This window comes from Canis lupus, chromosome 3 (assembly GCF_003254725.2).
Source record: "Canis lupus dingo isolate Sandy chromosome 3, ASM325472v2, whole genome shotgun sequence".
NCBI lineage: Eukaryota > Metazoa > Chordata > Mammalia > Carnivora > Canidae > Canis > Canis lupus.
In genome coordinates, this window is record NC_064245.1 from 27,743,397 (window position 1) to 27,764,105 (window position 20,709).

Below are 20,709 nucleotides of genomic sequence, written 5' to 3' on the forward strand. Positions count from 1 at the left end.
TCCTTCATAGTACAAACATTCTGTGTCATGAACATTATTCACAACAGGTTCAAAACAGGTTCAGAGTAGCCAGAAATAATTTAAAAGAAACATTCTTGAGAGTATTTATATAAACTGTGCCTTCCAATGATAGACTCTAGGTATAGTCACTTGAAAAAAATGTATGGATAAAATCTAAAGGTGGTGACTTGGTGTCTATGTAACTAAGGTTCTGGAGAGACCCTTAACTTGGTTGGGTCTTTCTCTTCCATAAACTCGGCAGAGAATTACTTATCTCCTAGCAATGTCATGAAGATTAAAGGAGGTCATGAATGTTTATCCCTCCAGAGTGGCTGGCACATAGCAAGTGTCTAATAAGTTGTAAATAGTACTTTATATTTATTTTCCCTGAGTTTATTAATTTTTCTCTCCTGAAGAAATTTTCTGAGGTCCCTCCTCCACTTTTCCTATTTCTTATGCATAGCTGATATCTTATGTTCCTGCTTAGACTTGGGTTAAATTGTAATTTTTGGCAGAAGTGGAGTTAGGTCCCCCTTCTAGCACATGTTATTCCTCTCACCCCACAGCACATGCCCAGGTAGCTCTTGCCTAGGATCCCAAAGGGATTTCTTTTCTCTTTTTCCTTTTCTTTTTCTTTTTCTTTTTCTTTTCTCTCTTCTCTTTTCTCTTCTCTTTTCTCTTTTCTCTTTCTTTTCTTTTCTTTTCTCTTTTCTTTTCTTTCCTTTTCTCTTTTCTTTTCTTCTTTCTTTCTTTCTTTCTTTCTTTCTTTCTTTCTTTCTCTTTCTTTTCTTAAAACAGGGTGGAAAAACTTAGATTTAGCCAGCTGGACTCAGGTTAGATGATCCCAATATTGTTCACAATATCCAAAGCATTAAAGTCGGGAGCTTGTCAAACATATGCCTTCTTCTCTCCATCGGGCCTGATGGGGGTTTTGACTTCGCTCACATCAGAGTCATGGAGCTCCTTCATAGCTTACTCTGGTGCTTGTTGTCCTTGACATCCAGAGTGAGCACAAGAGTGTTGCTTTCTATTTTCTTCACAGCTGACTCATGGTCAGGGGGAACTTGATGATGGCATCGTGGTCAAGCTTGTTTCTTCTGGAGGGATCCATTTCTTTTCTCCTTCTTCTTCTTTCTTCTTTCTTCTTTCTTCTTCTTCTTTCTTCTTTCTTCTTTCTTCTTTGTATTTATTTATTAGAGAAAGAGAGAGTGCAAGTGTGCACATTGTGGGGAGGGGCAGAGGGAGGGCGAGAGAATCCCAAACCAACTTTGAGAGGAGCATGGAGCCTGATATGGGGCTTGATTTCATGAGCCTGATATGATGACTTGAGCTAAAATCAAGAGTAGGATGCTCGACCAACTGTGCCACCCAGGCTCCCCATGAAGGGACCCATTTCTGAAAGCTTTGGTCGTGACCAGCTTTTGGCACAGGTGGAGCAGACACTGGCCTTAAGTGATTCAGGACTTGGCATGTTGTGATGTGGAGGGAAGGAGTCAAATCTCCTAGAAGCCATAAGAACGTAGTCTACTTATCTCCAAATGTTTCCTGTCTAACACAGTTTTTGAACACAGCCAGGGGCATAACAATGGTTGAGTAGATAATTGAGTAGATAATTGATAACGTTCTTTAATAGTTTTCAGAAAGACCCAAAACCTTCAAGATCTATATGGCTTTCTAATGGGGAAGATCCAGATTCCATTCTGAAGCAATCTCCTCATCTCCTAGCACTCCACAAATCACACAAAATAGCCCATTGGCCGTTCAGTATAAAATGCTTTTCCACACAAAGTGTGAAACTTTTTTTTTCATTTTATATTGATTCCTATATAGATAACTCTAAAAAGCACCCCTCATCACCATTTATCCATGATAGCAAGTTGTCTTTTTAAAAAGATAGCAAAATTTATTATTGTTAAAGTTCTTTCTGTATTTAGGTATACATGTTTTAACTATAATGAATTTTGTTTTTGTTATTAGAACTGGTTCTGCAGTCAGGTTTGGCTGCTTGCCACTGGAAAATTAATACTGGAGAGATAAGGGATGATGGGAGAGGAAAATGCCTGTTTTATTTAAGAAGCCAGCAGCCTGGGATGATGGTGGACTAACATTATAAAGACCATCTCCCTGTTTTGGCAAAGGTAGACAGCTTAAAGGGGAAGGTGAGGGACCTGGGGGGTGGGGTGAATGGGTTGCCTGTGGCTGATGCTGGTGCCCTGGTGGTTTATTGTACATTGACATGACCCTGAGGAGATTGGTTGGCATCAGTGGTGGCTGTTTATGAATGTGGTCAGGCCTTACCTTCTGGGAAAGTCTGGTCCTCAAGGCTGGTGATCTGCAGATCTCAGGTAAGTTAGTTTGGCTACAGACTAAGGGACATAAGTCAGCAAGCAAGGAGTGTGTAAGCTTGAAGCCAATTAACCCTTAATACCTGTTGGAATGCAGTAACAGTAAGTTAGTGACTTCTGTTATCATGAATTTATCCTACGTAGGAATTCCAATCAATCAGGCCTTTTCTATGGGTTGGTGGTTTTGTTTTTTCCCCAGCAGTCCTGTCTTAAATAACATCAAGTCCAGCTGTCTTTGAATTTTTATCTGGCTTCATAATAAAACTTTATAGTTTGTTCTCACCATCTGGATCACACTGGGGAAGATAATCGGACTTTCATTTTGCAATTATTTTAACCTTGGCCAATGGAAACTTTCAGTTTCCTGTGAAGGTCAGTAATTTCAAGTTGTAATATCTGTAGAAATCATACTTCATTGTGGGCTTAGCCTAGGCAGTCTGAACCAGTAAAGGAGTGAACTGGGAGATGTCAAACAGAGGGTATGTGAGGATCTCTCCCGCTGCTTCACTGAGAGGTTAGGAGGACTCACTGCTCTCAATCCTAAAGGTTTTGTGTGCAGAAAGAGCTGTATAATTCCTAAATGTTGGTGGCAGAGGACATTTTTGGCATGAGATACTGTTTCCTTTCTTCTTTGGCCAATAAGGAAATTAAAGTTGTTTCTTCTTTCATGAGAACTCTTCTGAGAATTTTCCCCCATCATATTGTAATCTCTCTTTTTTTTCAATTATTTTATTTTTTCATATTGTAATCTCTAATTAAATCTCCTCTGTAGAGATGTGATTTGTATATCACAGATCCCCCATTTCCTGGGTAAGATGAGAGATGCTTGTTTGGCTTCTTTACGTAGAGCCTTACCCATACCCCTCTGGGGTCAGCCTTCCCTCCTACTCTAACTGTTCCTGGCCTCTGAATTTATTTTTTTTTAATTTTTATTTATTTATGATAGTCTCACAGAGAGAGAGAGAGGCAGAGACACAGGCAGAGGGAGAAGCAGGCTCCATGCACCAGGAGCCCGACGTGGGATTCGATCCCGGGTCTCCAGGATCGCGCCCTGGGCCAAAGGCAGGCGCCAAACCGCTGCGCCACCCAGGGATCCTGTTCCTGGCCTCTGACTAGCTTCTCACACTTACCTAGCCCGTATCCTTGGCATCCTGGTTAGATAGATCTGTTGAGCCTCCTTTATTAGTTAAGTGTCTCCACTGAGGAGTCATCACTCACCTGTTTGTTGTAAAGTGTGTGACTAATAAATGTAGAAGTCCTGTAGTTTGCATGATTCCTAATTTTTTTTAAAACACATAAGAATGGACTCAAGGTTATCACTAGAGCAATGTCACTCTCACTTGTGTTGCGTTGGGAATAACCCTGAGTGTGCCCAGGGGAACATATTAGGAATAGGAACGTCATCCATCATGTGTTAGATAGAAGGAGGAAAAACAAGGTTGAAAACCGTAGTATTAGAGAATAAGCTCTTTGATCAAAATGTCTATATCTAATTTTGGAACCCACACAGGGCCTAGCATGATACCTCACACATAGTAGGGCAGTCAATACATTCCTGAGTGAACTGAGTGCAATCCAAGGTTTGACTCGTTTATTGGAGCACTATTCTGAAGAAGAGGGGAAAAGTGCAACATTTTGGGCTTGTTTTGACATCACATTTCAAAAACCCAGGTTTCCTTCTTGGAAGAAGCTTACTAAAGGTAGAAATCGAGTAGTACGTTGCTCACTACCATTCAGTACTGCTGTCCAGAGCCATTAGATATAAGGGTCGCTTTTGTAATCTACCATCGCAATATCGTGCCTTATGGTTTTCTGCCCAGGTGGTTCTGGTAAAATTGTTATCACAAGTTATTACGTTTAGGTCTAACCTGTTATGAAGGAAAGGGTGGCAGATATTGTCATTTGAGGACTAAGAAATATTTGTCTAGATGTTTGATCTAATCTGTATTTTTATTTGATGTGTAATTGGCGAGAAAATCACAAAGACAAATTTAAATGCTTGCATCTCTAACCTTGTCACAGTGTCTGAGCATTCATTCATCATCATTATCTTGGATTCCTGCAGCCAGCAGACTTCATAGGAAAGCAAGCACTGAAACAGATTAAAGCCAAGGGGCTGAAACGGAGACTGGTCTGCCTCACCTTGGCAACGGATGATGTTGATCCGGAGGGAAATGAAAGCATCTGGTTTGATGGCAAGGTGAGTGCTGAGGACCTTGTGGCCAGGGGCCAGCGCAGCTTTTCTGCACCAGAAACCCTACTTGTCCCTGTTTCCTTTTGGAATCCTGTGTTTTGGGGTTTGGGGTTTTGTTTTGTTTTGCTACTTATTTATCTACTGGTTGGGTGACACACTTTGATTCCTGAGCTGACATTCAAGAAGCAGAAATCAGTTAACTGAAAGGAAAATGAAATGCTGCTCATTTTTAAAAACATAAACTTCTCTATGCCTTGATGAAAGAAAATAAAACCAAGGCTTAAAATACAATGGACAATGAGGAAGGTATAATTGAGAGGATCAAATGATCTCCTTTCCACCACTTTGATATCTGTGAATGCAGGAGATGGATTTTATTTTTTAAAAAATTGGCATTCTGGTTGCGCTTTTAAGGGATCTTTGAGAAGGAAGTAGTTCTAACCTTAGCACATCTTCAGAAAAAAAAAAAAATTCCAAATGAAAATCTCCATGACAACAGAGGGCAGAGCCTTAGAAAGTGGTGTGAAAGGTAGAAACCATTTAGTTCTTCAGAAAGTAAATGTGCCTTCTTCCCCTTTGGGGATGTTGTATCTTAGTCTGCCTGTCGGTGTCCAGTAAAACCAGATAACTCACCAGCAGAGCCTCGGGTGTTTGACTTTTTATGACTATTTGTGAGACCCAGTTTGGCTTACGATTTTGCTGTGTTTTGGTTGGTGTTGGAGGCAGATGTGCACCTTCTGCCTAGGCTGGGGGTGAGCACGTGGCCTTCAGGTCTCGTCTGAACAGCTGGTCCCTGTGGAACCACTACCCAAAGACTCAGAGATTCGGAGCCTGGGTTTTCTCTCCGACACTGCAGCCTACTTGATACTTGTTTCCATTGCCCTCTTCTCTTCAGTGGCAGAAAGAGCCCTGGACGTGGGGGAAGGCCAGTGGCATCACATCTCAGTCTTTGGATGACTAAAGAAATGGCTATGTGGGCTGAGGCATGGATCTGCCCGACGTAGAACTAACATCTGCAGAGGCTCTACTATGTGCTGGATAGTTGTTATGTACCCATTTAATTTTATGACCCCCTTCCCAGATAGGTATGATCATCCCATTTTAGAGATGAGGCTTTGGGGTTCAGAGAAGTGAAGTAACTTGCTTGAGGTTGCACAGCTAGTGATGGACAGAACTGACTTCTGACCCAGGTATAGTTGGCCACTGAATTGCTTAACCTTCCTTCTAAGCCATGTTGGCTCTCCTCCCTGTCTCTGTTCATGTCCTACTGTCTTCTCTTCAGCCACTAATCGTAGACCCACAGTTTTCTACATCCCCAGAAGCAGGTGGATGTTATTAGACACCGTGACGGTAACAGACTTTTCTCAGATTTCAAGCTCTTTCTTAAGTATCTCACCCTTAATTGTGCTGAGTTCATTCTCTTTGAGCCATCCTGACTCTTACCCCACTGTCTCCCCTTCCTTTCTGTTCTAAATCCCTGGGTCAGACCTCTTTTCTTAATAGGCTTTTCCTCATACTTCACCTTTGCCCACAATTGCCACTGATAAGCACCTCTGTCAGTAACCAGCTGCTTGACTTGACCTGATCTTAGCCTCTCTGGGCCTTCATTTTCTCATCTACAAAATGATGAGATCATGTCTTAGGTTCTTTGCACCTCTAATTAATTTTTTCTGTAGTCAGCAAATTTCCCCATCTCCTCTTTCTACTAGTTCTCATTTTTTTACTCTGTTCTCATCCTGCTTTCTAATATGGTCCACGCCAGCCCTTGCACTGGCTTTCTGTTCTGGCCGTGGGATGACACATTATGCTATTGTGTTTTGTTTTGTTTTCTTTTTCTTGAGAGAGAGAGAGAGAGAGAGGGAATGTGTGAGCCAAGGGGCTACGGTGGGGGTGGGGGCGTGGGGAGGGGGTGGTGGTGGTGGAGGAGGAGGGGGATGGGCAGGGGCAGAGGGAGAGAGAGAATCCTCAAGCACACTCCCCGCTGGGTGCAGAGCCTTACACAGGGCTCAATCCATGACCTCAAGTCACAATCAGAGCCAAAATCAAGAGTCTGATGCTTAATCGATGAACCACCCAGGCTCCCCTATGCTATCATGTTCTGTATGCAACCCCACACCAACCCTGATGAACACAGTATACACCTGACTCCCAAATTTAAGTGAAAAGCCTGGAACTTATATCTTAAACTTACAGAACATTCCATGCCAACTGTATCAAAGATGGGAAGGGATTTGCTGAAAACCCGAGTTCTACTTTTTCCTTCTTTTGCTGTATCAGTGTGCTGAGTTTACCTGCTATATTTTTCATCTTTCCTCCCATATGCCATCTGCTTACAGAGCTGTTACTCCAGTTGTAGTTGCCTTTATAAATAAAATAACCCCTGAATTTCCTGATACCCGCTTGTCTGTTCTTTGATGCTTAGTAGGATCATCATCTTATGATGCAGATGAATTTTCTGGATCCTCTATATACTCTGGAATGATAGGAAATACTTTGTGCTTTTATTTCCTGACTTTGTTGGGATTTGTACTACCTTTGATATTCCATTCTTGCAAATACTCAGTGAGTGGCAGAGATACGGTACAAATTTATAAGGTACAAATTTGTTATTCAACAAATCTTACCACAACATGACAAAGATACCCTAGGCACTGGAGGTGCGGCAGTCAACCAAACAGATGAACATCTCTGCCTCCATGTATCTTACGTTCCAGGGGAGAGAAAGCTAGACCGTGAACATACTAAATAAGAGAAATGGCACATCTGAGGGTGGTGAGTGCCCTGAGGAAAAGGAAAGTCCAATGGAGAGATGGGCAGTGATTCCGGGGTAGATTACAATTTTAAATAAGGTTTAGTTCATAAAAATCAAGGCATAAGGGTGGGTATGAAAAGGGCTTCTGTTAGAAAAGCAGCTTTGCTGGAAACTTTGAAAGATGTTTTGTGGGAATGTGTTTGGAGAGTTGAGGAAGGTCTCCTTTTTATTACTTAGAAACAAAAACAGGACAGCCAAAGAAACACAATATATCATCCGACTTAAATTACATTCTCTCCTCCAAAGCCATCTACCCTCAGCTCCGAAAGTCAGAGGGGTCTTGAATTCTCATAAAGAGAGGAATGAGAAGAGGCTAAACACGAGTGAGGATTGCTTATATTGGTAAAGGGAAAGCCAGTGTTTAAAACAGGATCTGAAAACGTCTAGGCAGAGGGTAGGCACAGGTTGTTCTTGTGATTCACAGAGCAAAAAGAAGAAATGGATTTAATTGAATCTGGAAGATTTTAAGGTAGAATGATATAAGGCTGTTGCTAGGGAAAACCTTTCTTTAGAAATTTAGTAATAAGATAAAAGGAAAGGCTGGCCTTCTAAAATACTCTGGGCTACTCAGCATTGCATTAGAGAGAAATCGAAGGAGAAATGAAAGTAATTTAGCAGAAAGCAACATATTAAATATATTAAAAATAACACTCCTAAAATAAATATGCTATTTCTTTACATTACTGATGCAAAAATAACTGCAAGATGAATCACTGCTAGGGTTTTAAGAGATGGGAAGGCCTGGGGAAATGGTTCATTTCCATTGGCAGATTTTTGACCCAGTGAGTTAGGGGATTTAGCCAAGAGCCTTGCTTTGGCCTCTTCTTGTTTTCTTAAGACGCTTGCGCAAGCAAATCGGGTTACTTCTCCAGGGCTCCAAATACAGACCTCAGGTTTACAGACGAAGGCATGAAACCAAGATTACCAAGAAAGTCTTTCCAAAAGCTGTGATTAAAACTCCAACCTTCCTGACCCAAATCCCTGCCTTATGTTCCTTAACAATGATCTAGAGGAGATAAACCACTTTAAAGCACATGCCTTGTCTCAGCAACACTTTGGTAGTTAATCTGCCAGAGGAGAAGCCTCTACTAATGAATACATTTATGTGGTTGTTTTTTTTTTTTTTTTTTTTTTTTTTTCATCAAACCCTCATAACAAGTTCAGAAATGACGGGGCACCTGGGTGGCTCAGGAGTTGAGGGTCTGCCTCCAGCACTGGTCGGGATCCTGGGGTCCTGGGTTCGAGTTCTGCATCGGGCTCCCTAAATGGAGCCTGCTTCTTCCTCTGCCTGTGTCTCTCCCTCTCTCTGTGTGTCTCTCATGAGTAAAAAATAAAATCTTAAAAAAAAAAATGAGTTCAGAAATGATATGGAGAGCTTCTGATGTGGAGTTTCAATGAGATAATTACAAACTGAGGCTATAGAGCCAGGAGTCTATATTTACTGTTATAAATGTGTCGGCTTCTAAAAGATGAGAAATGCTGTAATAAGACTGTTGACTGTAGGGGACTCTTTGCTGAGGCAGCTGAAAGATCACCAGGCAGATTCATGCCCATGAATATTTTTGAGCACCAGCTACAAGCTGCTTGCTGTGGGAAACAGTGCGGCTCTAAGGGTTAGTGCAGCGTTGTGTAGCCAGGAGAAGCCGGCAGGAGTAGGGCTATATATCATATCTTGCTTTTGTTGTCTTCCTTTTACAATTTTTAAGTACGGTGTTTTAACTTGACATTTTCTATCGCTTGTGTGTGTGTGTGTGTGTGTGTGCGCGGTTTTACAGTTTCTCTTTCATCTTTTCCTTTAGATCTGGTTTCAACTCGTCCTCTTATCTTTGTAACAAGACTGATTAGATTTTTTGCTGCCATAAAGCCTTTGTTTTGATCTCCTCGGTTTTGTTTCTTTGCTCAGTACTTTTCTCTAGTTGGCCATCCCATGTGATTCTGTTTCATCTTCCCTAATTTTGATTGCTCATGCCTGACTCCATGTCTCCACTCATCCTGGGAAGTTTCATCCCCCTTCTCCACCTCCCTAATTCCATCCACCTTCCAAATGTAGAACAAATTCTGGCTTCCTGGTTCTATTTTCTTTTTTTGTATATTTTTTTTAATTGGAGTTCAGTTTGCCAACATATAGCAGAACACCCAGTGCTCATCCCATCCAGTGCCCCCCCAACAGTACCCATCACCCAGTCACCCAACCTCCTGCCCACCTCCCTTTCCACCACCCCTTGTTCATTTCCCAGAGTTAGGAGTCTCTCATGTTCTGTCTCCCTCTCTGATATTTCCCACTCATTTTCTCTCCTTTTCCCTTTATTCCCTTTCACCATTTCTTATATTCTCCATATGAGTGAAACCATATAATGTTTGTCCTTCTCTGATAGACTTACTTCACTCAGCATAATACCCTCCAGGTCCATCCACATTGAAGCAAATGGTGGGTATTTGTCATTTCTGATAGCTGAGGAATATTCCATTGTATACAAAGACCACAGCTTCTTTATCCATTCATCTTTCGATGGACACCGAGGCTCCTTCCACAGTTTGGCTATTATGGACATTGCTGCTAGAAACATCGGGGTGCGGGTGTCCTGCCATTTCACTGCATCTGTATCTTTGGGGTAAATCCCCAGCAGTGCAATTGCTGGGTCGTAGGACAGTTCTATTTTTAACTCTTTGAGGAACCTCCACGCGGTTTTCCAGAGTGGCTGCACCAGTTCACATTCCCACCAACAGTGCAAGAGGGTTCCCCTTTCTCCACATCCTCTCCAACAGTTGCTGTTTCCTGCCTTGCTAATTTTCACCATTCTCACTGGTGTGAGGTGGGATCTCACTGTGGCTTTGATTTGTATTTCCTTGATGGCAAGTGATGTGGAGCATTTTCTCATGTGCTTGTTGGCCATGCCTGTGTCTTCCTCTGTGAGATTTCTTTTTTTTTTTTTTTTTTTGTGAGATTTCTGTTCATGTCTTCTGCCCATTTCATGATTGGATTGTTTGTTTCTTTGCTGTTGAGTTTCATAAGTTCTTTATAGATCTTGGATACTAGCCCTTTATCTGATAGGTCATTTGCAAGTATCTTCTCCCATTCTGTAGGTTGTCTTTTAGTTTTTCTGACTGTTTATTTTGCTGTGCAGAAGCTGTTTATCTTGATTAAGTCCAATAATTCATTTTTGCTTTTGTTTCCCTTGCCTTCATGAATGTATCTTGCAAGAAGTTGCTGTGGCCAAGGTCAAAAAGGGTGTTGCCTATGTTCTCCTCTAGGATTTTGATGGATTCTTGTCTCACATTTAGATCTTTCATCCCTTTTGAATTTATCTTTGTGTGTGGTGTAAGAGAATGGTCTAGTTTCATTCTTCTGCACTTGGCGGTCCAATTTTCCCAGCACCATTTATTGAAGAGACTGTCCTTTTTCCAGTCTTTTCTGCTTTGTTGAATATTAGTTGACCATAGAGTTGAGGGCCCATTTCTGGGTTCTCTATTCTGTTCCATGGATCTATGTGTCTGTTTTTATGCCAGTACCACACTGTCTTGATGATCACAGCTTTATAGTACAACTTGAAATCCGGCGTTGTGATGCCCCTGGCTCTGGTTTTCTTTTTCTTTTTCTTTCTTTCTTTTTTAAATTTTATTTATTTATGATAGTCACACAGAGAGAGAGAGAGAGAGGCAGAGACACAGGCAGAGGGAGAAGCAGGCTCCATGCACCGGGAGCCTGACGTGGGACTCGATCCCGGGTCTCCAGGATCGCGCCCTGGGCCAAAGGCAGGCGCCAAACTGCTGCGCCACCCAGGGATCCCTGGTTTTCTTTTTCAATATTGCCCTGGCTATTTGTTTTTTGTTTTTTTTTTTTTTTTTCTGATTCCACACAAATCTTAAGATGATTTGTTCCAACTCTCTGAAGAAAGTCCATGGAATTTTGATAGGGATTGCATTAAATGTGTAAATTGCCCTGGGTAGCATTGACATTTTTACAGTATTCTGCCAATCCATGAGCATGGAATGTTTCTCCATCTCTTTGTGTCTTCCTCAATTTCTTTCAGAAGTGTTCTGTAGTGTTTAGGGTATAGATCCTTTACCTCTTTGGTTAGGTTTATTCCTAGGTATCTTATGCTCTTGGGTGCAATTGTAAATGGGATTGACTCCTTAATTTCTCTTTCTTCAGTCTCAATGTTAGTGTATAGAAATGCCACTGATTTCTGGGCATTGATTTTGTATCCTGCAACACTGCTGAATTGCTGTATGAGTTCTAGCAATCTTGGGGTGGAGGCTTTTGGGTTTTCTAGGTACAGTATCATGTCACCTGCAAGGAGGGAGATTTTGACTTTGCCAATTTGAATGCCTTTTATTTCTTTTTGTTGCCTGATTGCTGAGGCTAGGACTATGTTGAATAGCAGTGGTGTGAGTGGACATCCCTGTCTTGTTCCTGATCTTAGGGGAAAGGCTCCCAGTATTTCCCCATTGAGAATGATATTGGCTGTGGGCTTTTCGTAGATGGCTTTTAAGATGCTGAGGAATGTTCCCTCTATCCCTACTCTATCTCTGAAGAGTTTTGATCAGGAATGGATGCTGCATTTTGTCAAATGCTTTCTCTGCATCTATTGAGAGGATCATATGGTTCTTGTTTTTCCTCTTGTTGATATGATCTATCACGTTGATTGTTTTACATGTGTTGAACCAGCCTTGCATCCTGGGGATAAATCCCACTTGGTCGTGGTAAATAATCTTCTTAATGTACTGTTGGATCCTATTGGCTAGTATCTTGTTGAGAATTTTTGCATCTGTGTTCATCAGGGATATTGGTCTATAATTCCTTTTTGGTGGGGTCTTTGTCTGGTTTTGGAATTAAGGTGATGCTGGCCTCATAGAATGAGTTTGGAAGTATTCCATCCCTTTCTATCTTTGGAACAGCTTTAGTAGAATAGGTATTGTTTCTTCTTTAAGTGTTTGATAGAGTTCCCCAGGGAAGCCATCTGGCCCTGGACTTTTGTGTCTTGGGAGGTTTTCGATGACTGCTTCAATTTCCTCCCTGGTTATCAGCCTGTTCAGGTTTTCTATTTCTTCCTGTTCCAGTTTTGGTAATTTGTGGTTTTCCAGAAATGTGTCCATTTCTTCTACCTAATTTATTGGCATATAGCTGCTCATAATATGTTTTTAAAATCGTTTGAATTTCCTTGATATTGGTTGTGATCTGTCCTCTTTCATTTGTGATTTTAATTAGAGCCTTTTTTCTTTTGTTTTTAATAAGTCTGGCTACTGGTTTATCTATCTTAAGAATTCTTTCAAAGAATCAACTCCTGGTTTTGTTGATCTGTTCTACAGTTCTTCTGGTCTCTATTTCATTGAATTCTGCTTGAATCTTTATTAACTCTCTTCTTCTGCTGGGTGTAGGTTTTATTTGCCTTTCTTTCTCTAGTTCCTTTAGGTGTAAGGTTAGCTTGTGTATTTGAGTTTTTTCCAATTTCTTGAAGGAGGCTTGTATTGTGATGTGTTTCCCTCTCAGGACAGCTTTTGCTGTATCCCAAAGATTTTGAATGGTTGTACCTTCATTCTCATTAGTTTCCATGAATCTTTTTAATTCTTCTCTAATTTCCTGGTTGACCCTTTCATCTTTTAGCAGGATGTTCTTTAACCTCCACGTGTTTGAATTTCTTCCAACTTTCTTCTTGTGATTGAGTTCAAGTTTCAAAGCATTATGGTCTGAACATATGCAGGGCACAATCCCAATCTTTTGGTAGTGGTTGAGACCTGATTTGTGACCCAATATGTGGTTTATCCTGGAGAAAGCTCCATGTGCACTTGAGAAGAATGTGTATTCAGTTGCGTTTGGATGTAAAGTTCTGTAAAAATCTGTGAAACCCATCTGGTCCAGTGTATCATTTAAAGCTCTTGTTTCTTTGGAGATGTTGTGCTCAGAAGATCTGTCATTTGCAGAAAGCGCCGTGTTGAAGTTTACTGGTGTAAATGTATTATTATCTAAGTATGTTTACTGTGGTTATTAATTGATTGATATACTTGGCAGCTCCCACATTAGGGGCATAAATATTCATGATTGTTAGGTCCTGTTGTTGGATAGATCCTTTAAGTATGATACAGTGTCCCTCTTTGTCTCTTACTACAGTCTTTGGGATAAACTTCAATTTATCTGCTACGAGGATTGCTACCCCTGCTTTCTTTTGAGGACCATTTGAATGGTAAATAGTTCTCCAACCTTCCATTTTCAGACTGGAGGTGTCCTTAGATCTAAAATGAATCTCTTGTAGACAGCAAATAGATGGGTCCTGCTTTTTTATCCAGTGTGAAACCCTGTGTCTTTTGATGGGATCATTTAGCCCATTCACGTTTAGAGTTAATATTGAAAGATATGAATTTAGTGTCATCATAATACCTCGTCAGTCCCTGTTTTTGTGGATTATTTCTTTGGACTTCCTGTTTCTTTTACAGAGTCCCCCTTAATATTTCTTGCAGAGCTGGCTTGGTGGTCACATATTCTTTCAGTTTCTGCCTGTCCTGGAAGCTCTTTATCTCTCCTTCTATTCTGAATGAGAGCCTTTCTGGATAGAGTATTCTTGGCTGCATGTTCTTCTCATTTAGGACCTGGAATATATCCTGCCAGCCCTTTCTGGCCTGCCAGGTCTCTGTGGAGAGGGCTGCTGTTAATATGATATTTCGCCCCATAGAAGTTAGGGATCTCTTGTCTCTTGCTGCTTTAAGGATTTTCTCTTTATCTTTGGAATTTGCAAATTTCACTATTAAATGTCGAGGTACTGAATGGTTTTTATTGATTTTAGGGGGCAACCTCTATCTCCTGGATCTGAATTCCTGTGTCCCTCCCCAAGTTAGGGAAGTTATCAGCTATGATTTGTTCAAATATGCTTTCTGGTCCTCTGTTCCTTTTGGCGCCCTCTGGAACCCCAATTAAACGTAGATTTTTCCTTCTGAGGCTGTCATTTATTTCCCTTAACCTTTTCTCTTGGTCTTTTGTTTTTCTCTTTTTTTCCTCAGCTTCCTTCCTTGCCATCAACTTGTCTTTATGTCATTCACTCTCTCCTACCTCATTAACTCTCGTCATTAGGACCTCCACTTTGGATTGCATCTCATTTAATTGATTTTTTATTTCAGCCTGGTTAGATCTAAATTCTGCAGTCATGAAGTCTCTTGAATCCCTTATGCTTTTTTCCAGAACCACCAGTAACTTCATAATTGTGCTTCTGAATTGGCTTTCTGACATTGAATTGTAACCCAAATTCTGTAACTCTGTGGCAGAGAGTACTGTTTCTGCTTCTTACTTTTGTGGTGAGTTCTTTTTAGTCATTTTGCTCAGTGCAGAGTGGCTAAAAACAAGTTGTACTCGTTAGAAGCGCAAACTCTTCTCTCTGTAGCGTTCCAGCTGTTCTCTCTCTAAATCTCAAGTCGAATCCATAGGTTTTCAGGATGCTTTGGAAGTTATCTAGGTAAGTTGATGGGGACAGGTGACTTGGGGACCCTACTCCTCTGCCATCTTGCCCCCCACCCCCGGCTCTATTTTCTTGTATGTTATGCTAATTCCTCAACCAGGTTGGAAGTACCAGAGGGTAGGAACTAAACCTCACTCGTTCTCTAGAATGTCCAGAGAGGTGTTTTGTATGAGGTAGATCTAGAGAGGGTAAAGTTAACATTAAGTGCCTAACAAATGCCAGGAATTGCTAAATGCTATATATTCATAGAATGTTCACTTCACATTGACTATTGATATGTCAATAGTTTCAGCACTCTTTTGGCAAGCCATTTCCTCAACCCCAGCAGGAACAGTTGACTACATTTACATTTGGATATTTAGAATTTTTTCCCCTGGTGTCTATTATTACCATGACGAAAGAGGATTTTTTTTTTTTTTTTTTTTAGTTTAAAATGAAAGTATTTGAGTCTTTTCCTCTCTGATCTCTTGGCATGAAAGTGAGCAAAATAGTGCCGGCTATTAAAAAAAAATAGGTGCTATTTAAAACTGAGAAGTTTGAGGGGGTTGATATGTATTTTGAAAATAATTTTTCATAACTTTTAAACCTAATATTCACAAAAGTAAAGTTTACTTCCTGGCGTTAGCCCCATGGGCAATAATCCCTAAAACTTGCAGATTGTAAATCAAACCTATGTTTTAAGTGTTTAATCTGGAGAAGAGGACCATAAAGCTGATGGCCAAGATGTTGAGGGTTACTGGCTCTTGTTTTTCAGGTGGTTGGCAACACGACATCTGGAACCTACAGTTACAGCATACAGAAGAGTCTGGCGTTTGCCTATGTCCCTATAGAACTAAGTAAAGTAGGACAACAGGTGGAGGTTGAACTGTTAGGCAGAAATTATCCAGCAAGCATCATACAGGAGCCCTTGGTATTGACTGAACCAACCAGAAACCGACTTCGGAAGAAAAGCAGAAAGGACAAAATTTGAAAAAAGACCTTCAGCAGGCAACTGAATTATGTTAGCTCTATGACTGTACTAAAAATCATAACTGCTTTTTGGGAGAATATAAGAAATCAAGAATTCATTCAACCCCTCAAAATCTAGATTTATAATCTTGATGAAACCTTTCTCAGCTCTTTCCTAAGTGAGAAACAATAATGGATTAGTGATTAACATTGTTCTTTAAAATGTAGACGTTGGAAATGAATGTTTTTATTAACCTATATTGTTAATGAAACTCAGCAAAACATTTAGGTGTTTGCTAGTATATAATCACTATTATAACTCAATTAGAGGACATTGTGTAATTTTAGGAATATATGGTTCTTGTGACCTGAAAACAAATTGTTTTACATAAAAATAAATGCAGTACTATTGATGGATTTGTTTCATTGAGAAGCAGTAGTTGAACAAGGGATAGTTTTAATATTTTATAATATATATACAGTGAAAATAGTAAAATTTAATATTGATACATAAATTTTTATTCAGTTCTCCAAAATGCTTATTTTCCTAATGAATTCCCTGAATGCAGTATTATGGAGCATCATTATTGTCCTTTGAAAGGTTGTTTTAGAAGAGTAATTGCAAAAAAGAACAGTCTTCCAAAGGAAGCAGTGCTTGCAGACCTTTTGAAATGAAGCTGAAACATAGATTGTGCCAGTAAAAACACAGTTTGAATACTGAACACCTCTCTTTGGGAAAGAATTAATGCAAGTTGACATCACATGTGCCGTTCTGAATATCATTTCACAAAGCATTTGACAAAGCAGGTCAAACGAGCTTAAGAGCTGACAGGATTGCCCTTAGTACTGTGTACAGCAAGAAAAAAATTATTTAGAAGTAATTCTCTGATAAATTTTTCAAAATTGAATTTAGTTGACTGAACAAATCAAATGTTTTTTTTTTCCTTTGGTAAAAGGTGGCTTATCACTTAAAATTTGTTATATACACATTTGTTAAACATTTATTGAATCTTTCCTAGGTATTAAAGTTGAATGTGAAACATAAAATGTATTCTAATTACAGAATTTTAAAATAATTTCTTGTATGTTTTACAAAGGTACCAAGTTTATATTTAAAATACTTCATTAAAAAAATAAAATACTTCATTAAAGCAATCATATATTAGAATTCCAGCAGGCCCTTCATTTCTCTTTAATGTATCTTTTTGTATGAGAAAAGAGCAAAATCTTGGTAATAAAATTTGATCATCTTGATAATTTCCTAATTATCAAGAATATTATCTTGGTGTAGTCACTATGGAAAACAGTATGGAGGTTCCTCAAAAAAAGTAAAAATAGAAGTGCCATCTGATCCAGCAATTCCATTTCTAGGTATTTATCTGAAGGAAACAAAAGCATTAATTCAAAAATCATGCCATTTGTGACAACGTGGGTAGAACTAGAGGGCATTATACTAGGTGAAATTAGAGAAATACAAATGGCATATGATTTCACTTATATGTAGAATCAAAGAAACAAAATGAACAAACACTATAAAACTCATATACAGAGAACAAATTGGTGATTGCCAGGGTGGAGCGGTGTTGGTGGGTGGGCAAAATGGGTGAAGGAGGTGAAAACGTACAAACTTCCAGGTATAAATACACTTTGGGGACCTAATATATATCATGGCGAATATAGTTAATATAGTATGGAATATTTCAAAGTTTTTAAGCGTAAATCTTAAGAGTTCTCATCACAAGGAAAAAAATGTAACTTCATATGGTAATGATTGGTAGCTAGACTGGTGGGATCATTTTACACCAGGGAATCATTAATTATATACCTGCAACTAATATAATGTTATAAATCAGTTCTACCTCCCTTAATAAAAGAATCCTCCATATCTACTATTTCATTTCAGGTAGGTGCTGGTTCAAGCCTTTGCCTGGAGGCCCCATTTCTCATTCTCTGCCTCTCTGTAGCCCTATAACTGTTGAGATACTTATTTACCATTTCTGAATTCTTTATCTGCAACATAGACAATTCCAGGTTTTTTGATACCGAAATCAATAATGAAAGCACAACATTGAATTCGTCTCCTCCATTTAATAGAGCACTACAACAGATCAATAAAACACATAGAACATTTAGATGACTATTAAAGAAGTCCTACCCGTAGTATGAAGGACATATACTTCTTAATTTCCTTAAGAAGTTGTACTCATTCCTCCTTTTGTGCTTTGTTGGGTGCTATTAATCACCCTGGCATTCCCATGCCCTCCCAGCCAGTGAACCTGGCCTAGGTACGAAGTTTGGCATCAGCCAATGCAGAGGCTGACTAATGACCTATTATACAACTTAGCCAATAAAAGATGGACCAAGTTAACCAGACTTCATCCCATGGGAATGTGAACTGTGAAATATCAGAGTAAACTGACTGATGAGCCCCAAAAACTGAAGCTGAGAAGATGGACAAAAGATGGAAGAGAAGCCTTGGGGTAACAAGAACTCCTGACAAGTAGGGAGAAGCCTTGAGAGAAAGACCAGTTCTTGAAGCTTTCAGTTCCCCATGGCCTATAAGCCAGTTGTTAGCTGAAAAGCTTGACTCAAAAGAGCCTCCCTAAAACCACCAGGCTGGAGAGAGGCCACACAGGGATGGGGCTCAGGATTAGTGTCAGCCATGAAGAGCAAACAACCAGTATGTCTAGAAGTACTCTACTGAGGCGCAGAAGCCCGTGTCTTTGGCTTAGGAAAAACGTTCTCAAGAATGTGATGGTGAATGCTGGGTACTTTCTTGAGTTAGGAAATCTTCTTAGAACTGCAAAAACACTTTCTAGTCTACATATTATTGAAACATTTATGTAATTATGTTGCTGATGTTCACCTCTAACCTGTGTCTTACTCTTTCATCATATCAAGGTGAAAATCCCCCTGCCTTTGCTTATCTGTCTGCCATTAATGAATCCCCAGGATAGTTCAGTAGTTTATAGAAGCAACCTTATGAATTATAAAAGGCTAACACATTACTCAATTATATTTCCTTCAAGTATACATTTTGGGAGTATTAGCATGAAGCATAGGAGTGACAGGGTAGTAAAAAGCTACCGGAAAGAAAGCCAGAAGACTTGCTTTTCCCAGCTCTGCTGCCAGCCAAGAATGGACTACATAATCATCCACTAAAGCCTTTCCTGTGTTTAAAGTTCTCTGAGTAATAGCTTTCATTACTGAAATGTTTGTTAGTCTACACATGTTCCTTGAGTACTTCCAACAGTCTAGGCACTGGAAAAGCAGTGAACAGACATGTTCCCTGAGTTTGTGGAGTTTATAGACCAGAGAGATCAAGCTTTTTTTTTTAAAAAGACTTTATTTACTTATTCATGAAAAAGAGACCAGGCAGAGGGAGAAGCAGGCTCCCTATGGGGAGCCCGAAGTGGGACTCGATCCCAGGACCCCAGGATCACGACCTGAGCCCAAGGGAGATGCTCAACCACTGAGCCACTCAGGGGTCCCAGAGTAGTCAAGCATTTAATGAAAAAAAAAGTGGAGTATATTTCATTACAAAGTGAAGTGTCATGTAAACCAAGGGGAGAGAATGTTCTTGAGAATGAGAGGATGGTAAACTGTGTCCAAAGTTAAGAGATGTCACGTAAGACTAAGGGCTGAGCAGTGCCTCTGAGGTGAAGCACCTGAGTGTTGTGGGCGCAATGGGCATGGGCTCTTCCAGGGAACTGGGGAGGGCGCAAAGGCAGGCCCTACTGAAAAACGACTAGGAAGTAAGGAGTTGGAGACAGGGAACATAGACTCTAACTGTCCGGGAGCAGCTTCCTACTAAGCTAGAGGGTAGCAGTTAGGAAGCTTTCAGCTGCGGGTAAGAAAATATCCCATCAACAGCAGTTTAAGCAATTACTAAATCTGGAGGTAGATTCAATGATGCCATCAAGTATCTCTGTTCTCTTTATTTCATTATGTCAAATCCTCCTCTCCTGCCTGTAAAACACTTTGTTAGTTTAAATAATTTGTTGTTGCAATTGTTGATGTTTCGACCATCTATCTACTTCAAATTAGCACCATCTTTATTGCTAACCTTATTAAATATTGTGTTCCATATGGAAATCAATTTAGAGAGGCCCTGGGTGATACCGCCGGCCCTTACCACTAGCAGGCTCAGCTTTATGCATTCATTTCAAGAGCAAGTTCTTTAACTGCTGGAATCATTCAAGCTTACTTCATGCATAATTTGGGTCTTCAATCCCTGCGGAGCTAGTTAGCTCACAATGAAACAGTAGAGCAATTGTAAATATGAAGAAGCAGAAGTTGAGCTCAATCCTGTCATTCTATGTGATCACTTAGAGTTTCTATTGATGTTTATTATGAAACAGAGGGCAAGTTTTGAGGTATAACATCGTGCTCAGTAAGTGCAGATTTTAGTTCATACATGAAATAGCTTACTGGTTTTGAACAGTATCTCTAAAATTCATATTTATTCTTTTTAAATGTTTGTTGAAACTAAAGAAAGAATGTTAAGAAAATGTAATCATCAATGGCATAGTTTAATCACTACCTAAGTTGTGACTTTTCAGTACCTTGTTAGTTACTGGACAAACTATTTACATAAAATATATCAGACTCCAATCAAAGGAGCAATACATAGAAATTGTGGAGGAGGTTATTAATCATGCAATAACAAAATATCAGGAAATGGTCATTTATTCAGAATGAACAATCCAACTTCAAAAACGCCGGGAGAAACAACAAAATGTGCTGGTCTTACACTGCTGGAAGGAATCAGCAGAGCAGTATTTGAGTGCCTTGATATTTCTCACCAATGGTTGGGCACTTGTAAAGCAGTAGATCAAATATTGGCACACCGTTATCATTCATCCATTTTCTCTGATTTTAGCAGATGAAGAAAAACCCTATATAATAAAAATACACAACAAAAATCTTTTAAGATTTTATTTATTTGAGAGAGAGAGAGAGAAC

The 20,709-nt window shown here is 39.8% G+C and overlaps 1 protein-coding gene across 4 annotated transcripts in view; it reads left to right on the forward strand.

Annotated features, from left to right (window-relative positions):
* Positions 1-16,904, forward strand: part of DMGDH (dimethylglycine dehydrogenase) — a 66,258-nt gene extending 49,354 nt beyond the window's left edge. For all 4 annotated transcript variants that reach the window (XM_049108346.1, XM_025437274.3, XM_049108347.1 and 1 more), the window contains 2 exons: positions 4,411-4,545; positions 15,551-16,904. In XM_049108346.1, the coding sequence (XP_048964303.1) occupies positions 4,411-4,545; positions 15,551-15,766 (351 nt within the window). In that variant the 3' untranslated portion in view covers positions 15,767-16,904. The remainder of the gene's footprint in view (positions 1-4,410; positions 4,546-15,550) is intronic.
* Positions 16,905-20,709: the final 3,805 nt, after the last annotated feature.